At 37.6% G+C, this 6,887-nt stretch overlaps 1 protein-coding gene across 1 annotated transcript; it reads left to right on the forward strand.

Annotated features, from left to right (window-relative positions):
- The first annotated feature begins 1,568 nt into the window (after positions 1-1,568).
- Positions 1,569-2,138, forward strand: LOC132277392 (uncharacterized). Its single transcript, XM_059779250.1, has one exon. It carries the CDS (start codon positions 1,569-1,571, stop codon positions 2,136-2,138), a length of 570 nt encoding a protein of 189 aa, XP_059635233.1.
- The last annotated feature ends 4,749 nt before the right edge of the window (positions 2,139-6,887 follow it).

The raw sequence follows: 6,887 nt of genomic DNA on the forward strand, positions 1-6,887 counted from the left end.
GCTGAGTTTTAACTCCAGTCGAGTGTAGATATACGCCGATTGAGAAATTATATTTAGTTTTGTATTTTACGACAATGAAATTAAGAGTCTATATGTTGCATGTTTTGGTTTATATTGTTTGTCAAACAGATCTTATAAAATATATGCTATTAAAGCTATTAATCATAAGCCGGATTGGCAAGTAGGCTTTGGCCCTAATGGAGTTCAACTTTGCATATGTTCCACAAAAGGCGATTAAGGGGAGAGCCTTGGCAGATTTTCTTGCCTATCATCCCTCGTCTAAAATTGAGTCACAAGTGTTTGATGAGTTTGACTCGGCATCCATATTCTTGATCCCTTGGACTTTAATGTTCGATGGGTCAAGTACCAGCGAAGGCTCAGGAGCTGGTATAGTGATAATATCCCCAGCACGGAACCAAATTTTGTTTTCCTTCTTTTTAGATTTCAGGTGCTCAAATAATCAAGCCGAGTATGAAGCATAGATTATCAGCTTAGAAATTTTGCTAGAAATGGAAGTCAAAGACGTCCACATTGTGGGGGATTCAAGTTTGGTGATTAATAAAATCTCAGAAGACTTTAGATGCTTGAATTGGCAATTAAGGCCATTTCATTCATTGGCAACCCAATTAGTCAACCAATTTCACATTGTGACTTTGGAGTATAGACCAAGGGCCATAAATAAAATAGCTAATTATTTAGCACAGACTGCTTCAGGAATCAGAGTGTCGAGTGGTATGAAGGAAAGGATAATGAAAATCACACGTCGATCTCTTCCATCTGCTGAAACAAGAAATCAAATTATGGAAGAGGATTTCACCACTGATGTTGCCGAGTTAAATGATGACGATAGACGGATCCCTTACATCTTGTTCTTGCAACATCCAACTCTAGGAGCTGATCGAAGAATAAAAAGAAGTGTGATCGATTATGTACTTATGGATGGAGATCTTTATAAAAGATCGGCTGACGATGGTTTGTTATTTTAGTGCATTAGTAAGTTTGAGGGTTTGAAGATTATAGCAGAGGTACATGAAGGAATATGTAGAGCTTTCCAAGCCGGCATAAAAATGAGGTGGTTGATACACTGATATGGATATTATTAGCCTGGAATGAGAAAAGACTGTATAACTTATGCAAAAGGTTGTATAGATTGTCAAAAGCATGGTCCAATGCAGTGGGTTCCAGTAATAGAGATGCAATTATTAGTTGAACCATGGCCTTTCAGAGGTTGGGCCATGGATTTAATTGGCAAGATTAATCCTCCTTCATCAAAGGGTCATCATTGGATTATTTTAGCTACCGATTACTTTACCAAATGGGTAGAAGCCGAGGAATATTTATCGGTAACTCATAATACTATTTTACAGCTTTTGGAGCGACAAATCTTTCACCGATTTGGATTACCAGAAACAATTATTGCCGATAATAGATCTGTGTTTCGAGCAAATGAAGTATTACAACTTGGCTGTGATATGCAAGTGAAAATGGTAACTTCAACACCCTACTATGCTCAAGGGAATAGTTAGGTAGAGGCTTCAAATAAAGTTGTTATTAAAATTATTGAGAAGATGATAAAGGATAAGCCAAGGCGTTGGCATGAAACCCTTTCAGAAGCCTTATGGGCTTATAGAAACTCAAAAAGGACAAGTATAGGAACAACCCCTTATCGGCTAACATTTAGCCATGATGTTGTGTTGCAAATGGAGTTAAATGTGAAATCGGCAAAGGTAGCTTTACAACACAATCTAATACCTGCCGATTACAATGAAGCGATGCTTGCCGAGTTGGAAGACTTAAATGGCGTTCAGAAACTTGCTCTAGACCACCTTATGGTCCATAAAGCAAAGGTAATGAAGGCTTATAATAAAAGGGTAAAGTTTAAGTCATTTGCAGAGGGTGATATGGTTTGGCAAACAATTCTTCCACTTGGAAAGCTGGATAGAACTTATGGAAAATTGTCACCTACTTGGAAAGGCCCATATATAGTTCACCAAGTATTGCATGGAGGGGTATATAAGTTGAAGGATTTGGATGGCGAGGTATATAAAAGGCTAATAAATGGAAGATACCTTAAAAAATATGAACCAACTATTTTTGAACTTATGGAAGAAAAGAAAATCTCCAATAAGTTAAAATAGTTTGGATTATATTTGCCTTTTTATTTTTGTGCAAGTTATGTAAAGATAGGAAATGAATAAAATATCAGCCTATTTTAAAGATCAAAATATTATGCTAGCAAGATTGTTCAAAAACCCACATTACAGACCCATAAAAGCAAATTGTCACAAGATCATAAAATGTTCAAGGTAGTTTAAAGTGTTGGTGGAACTCTTCAAATTGGGTTTTAAGATTTGCCCATGATACTCGGGTTTGGTTGAGCTTCATTTCTGCATGTTTCCTGGATTATTCCAGCCTTGGCATTTGTGCCTGTAGTGCTTTGAACTTGGGTGCAGCACCTTCGATTTGTTACTTCAAATCTGCCACCTTATTGCTGAGCTGAGATTTATCCTGTTGAAGCCGAGCTAGTTCTGCTTGTAGTTTTTTCTCCCTGGTATCCAGATTGGCAGCCTCTTTCTTTAAGGATAGATGCAGTTCTCTTCCACATTTTAAAGATTGAGAAAACAATTCTTTTTCCTGGTTTTGAGCAACATAATGATTGATAACTTGAGTTGACTCGGCATGAGTAGTGATCATGGAAGGGACTTGAAGTTGAAACTTCTTGAAAAAGGATTGATCCATCAAGGAGAAACCTGGGTAGTTACTTAAAAAGGAAAGGGTCTCGGTAAGTTCTTCCTTGAAGGAGGGGATTAAGGATAGGTCCTATTGTAACATTTGAAGTAATATCTGCACAGCTTTAACTACTTCCGGTGGAGTTTCAGTGGTATTTTCGGTTGAGACTGCAGGAGGTTCAAGATCTAAGGAATCAAACACAAAATCAAATAATGAGTCAAGGGTTGCAAAAGGAGAACTTAGTTTAACACTGGCAGGCATGTTAAGTGTAGCCGAATCTTTCTTCACCTGAAATATTTGTTTGGGTTAGTTCAAAACACCTTCAAGTCTAAGAAGACATATTAAGAAAAATTACAACTTACTTCTTCAGAATCTCCTATTTGTTCATTCACTGAGGTCGCAGCTAGGTGTTTAGCAGAGACTGGAGAAATTGTCTTTTCAGGGAACCTTTGTTCTTTTTTTATTGACATTTACTGACATTTCAATCTTTTTTCCTTCAACACTGTTCGAAGTACCCTCTAGACTTGTATTTTGTTTTGAAGATAGTGGAGTTTTCTATAAATAATGCCGATTTAGTCATATTATTTGAACAAAGATATAGTATAAAAATCAGGCATTAAGAAACGTTACCTGGGAAGTTTTAGTGTCAGGTTTCTTTTTCTAAGACACCACTTTATCTTCATCTACTTCATCATCATCAAGTGAAATGAATTGTCTTTTGGCTTTCGACTTTGTAATAGGTTTTCTTCCCACAGTTTTTCTCTTTATTTTTCCCTGGAATAAAAGTATTAGCAGTTAAATGATCTGCATCAAAAGAATGGTTATAAGCATGAGCATTACCTGAGTGACAATTACAGGGGGGATACTTTGAAGAGGAACATAGAAATCAATTGGGGCTGATTTTGACACGGTTGGGACACCTTCAAGTGTAGAGGGTGGAACACCTGTATTTCAAATAATAATAAATCTATGGTAAAAGTAGATATAATTATTGATGAGGTACGGATAGATCACAACATACTTTACCGAGAACATGATCTGGTCATAGCTGCAGGAGCCGTAGGAGGAGGTTGACTTACTGGATGGATAGGTTCAGAATCAGGAATGGGTGCTGTTGTAAGAGAAATGGATGGAATTGGTTCACTTCTTTGGAATGCCAAAGAGATGAACTTGTACGAGCCCAGAATGGTGTGACAAGGGGGGTGGACTCCTGTATTCTAGTTTGATTGATATATGCCATCCACCAGCTTTCAAAGCTTGGATCAATATATGGTTCTTCTTACAAAAACTTATATTGAAACTCTTGCAAGAGTTGATGGAAATGGTTGTTCACATCTGTGATTTAATCACCATCTGCTAATTTACATCTTTGATGATAATTCTTGTTATAAGAGAAATGTGGAGGTACTGGGATCATTTGAGTTAGCCCAAATTGTCTGGCTAATTGAGATGGATTATAAAATTCTACACCAGTTCTACTCTTCGCAAGATAAGGAGTAACGGTGTTGCAGGATATATCTCTCGCAATCAGAAAGTGACCCCAAGACATTTGGTACATTTCTTTTTGTTCTGCTGAAGCATCAGCGGTGGGAGGCTACAACCAAGATGGTGTAAGATTGATAAGCGCTGAGTATTGCATATTCAAGCGCCCTTATTTGCATTAGTTAAGTCCATTATTTGATTATTTTATATAGATTAGCTTCATTTGCATGCTTTTGTTTATTTTCAGGTTGGTTCCCCAAAGAGAGTTAAAAGAGATGCTTTGATGAGTTCTTAAAGAATTAAAGCACGCCGTTACCAGGGACCTTCATTTTGGCCAAGATTAATGATCCATGGGACTCATGACGCTCTATACAAAAAGTTCTAGGAAGAATTGCTGCATCTTCGGGCCGAGCCAAATCATTTCAGGTTGCAAGTAGCAAATTGGTGCAAGGCTATAACAGCGCGGGCGCCGGTTCATTTTCCATCAGACTTTGGCCTCCAATTTTGACCCTTTTTATGTGCGAATTTGGTCTTTAGTAAAACATGAAATATGAAGGGCTATAAGTCAGCTTTCCATAGACATAAATTTTGCCTCATTTGGAGTTCGGAGCAAAGAGTTATGTCATTTTTACCAAAGGTGCGCAGAACAGCCTGGCAGCAGTAAAGTTCGACTTTTCTCTTCATTTTAGACCCACCAAAACTTGAGAAATGGACTTCCATTAAAACATTACGTACTTAGATCTTTGAATTAGCTTTCTAAATCTTCAAACGGTTCATAATTTGGAGTTCGGAGCAGAAAGTTATGGCCAGTTTACCAAAGTATCTCAAAGCTGAGTAAGTTGACTTCGAGCGCTTGAAGTGCTTACTTCGAGCGCTCGAACTTTGGGCAGAATGTAGCTGAGCAAGCTGATGGAACTTTGAGTGCTCGAAGTACTTATTTAGAGTGCTCGAACTTTGGGTAGAATGCTCTCCGGGATCCATCACTTCAGCCCACTTGCACCTTGATTCCCTCATTTCTGATTTCCATCTTTATGGGTTGGTTGGAGATGTCTTTTGGTGGGAGTTGAGCCTTGTTTGGTGGGGAGGATGTCTACAAGAAGGAGGGGAGCCACACATATCATGATATATCTCATCTTTGCAAGATTTGTGGAGAGAGAAAGAGGAGGAAAAAGATAGAGTTCTTGAAGCCAAGGAAAGGGAGCTCGAAAATGGAGGTTGCAACCAAGCTTCTTCCTTCTTCTAAAGCTTCCATGGGTAACTAAACCTCCTTCTAGGGAGGTGATGAGGCCCCTCCCTTGTAAGCATGTTCTAATTTAGGCTATATTTTGGGGATTACAATGTATATTCTTTGGTCTTTTCATGGTCTAGAGCATTTTGCCTTTTGTAATAGATCTTCATGTATTTAAATGATTAATGTTGAGTCAATTATCTATCTTTGATGGTTTATTCTTTTAATCATGTTGCATGCACTCTCATGGTGACAATGGTAGTGAGATCATGGAATTGTTTTAATGGCATAGAGTTGGAGGACTTTGATAGATCATTGCTTAGGTGAAACCTTTGATGATTTATGCTTATTTCTTACCTTCATGTGCTTCATCATTTTATCTAGGGCTTGATAGTCTTTCATTCAAGTAAATGTGGTTAAGCTACACCTTAGTTATGTAGTCTAAACATGTTAACCTTTGATGGATTATGCTTGCTTCAGATTTAATGAACTTTTTGAGGATATTATAGCAACCAAGTGTTGCTATGTTTCATGACCATAGTATATATTGTTTTCCCCCAATTTAGCTCTAATCTAGCATGTGTATAGGGATGGAGGCGGATTCACTTCCCTAGTCCTCTTTACTTGTATTTCATCTCCCTTCAACTCTTGCAAGCTTTTATTTGATGCACTTTAATTTCATAGCTTAAGTGACAACCAACAAATCCTCTATGAACACCTCTATCATTCTAAAAAGACTCTAGACACTAGGTTGCCATAGATTAGCGCAGTCCCAGTGGTTCGACTTACCCGACCAATAGCCCTATTTTACAATGATTCGTGCTATTGCGAAGGTTGATTTATAATTGTAATCGACTCAACCGATCAATTTTTGGCGCCGTTGCTGGGGACTACAAACGGTTTAGCAACCGAAGTTTTAGGGTTAATTTTAGTGTGATTGTTAATATTGTGATTTATGAATATTTCTTGTGTGGTTTTGACCATCTTTGTGTTTTAAGTGTTTGTGAGATTCTAGGAACTCGGGGCTCACTAAGGGAATGCTAGCAAATTTGTAAGTCTAGGGAACTCTAGGTAAGTTTCTTGACCTTCTAGTTTTGAATTTGTAATATATTGTGCATGTGTTAACCTTAGTGATAATTTAGTTTTAAATCCCTTGTTGAGGCTTTTATCTTGTTTAAATTTCGTGTACAAGCATCGGTCTTTGTCGTGGCCATTTAAATTCTATCTTGATAATTGAGGAGAAAGGGATCATTGCATGTGGATGTTTTGGTGAAGGGTTGTTGTATATCTTGTTTGTGTTGTATATATTTTGTGTGAATTTATCTTAATGTATCTAAATAAGTGGCTGAATTAGTCCTAGATGGAGGGTCATTATCTTCCAACTCAATTCTACAAACCACATGAGTTTTGTGCATTTTGCTCTAGTTATACACATCATACAAGAGAT

This window comes from Cornus florida, unplaced genomic scaffold, assembly GCF_030987335.1.
Source record: "Cornus florida cultivar Cherokee Brave unplaced genomic scaffold, ASM3098733v1 CherokeeBrave_3.0.0_Hap2_Chr10, whole genome shotgun sequence".
Taxonomy (NCBI): Eukaryota; Viridiplantae; Streptophyta; class Magnoliopsida; order Cornales; family Cornaceae; genus Cornus; species Cornus florida.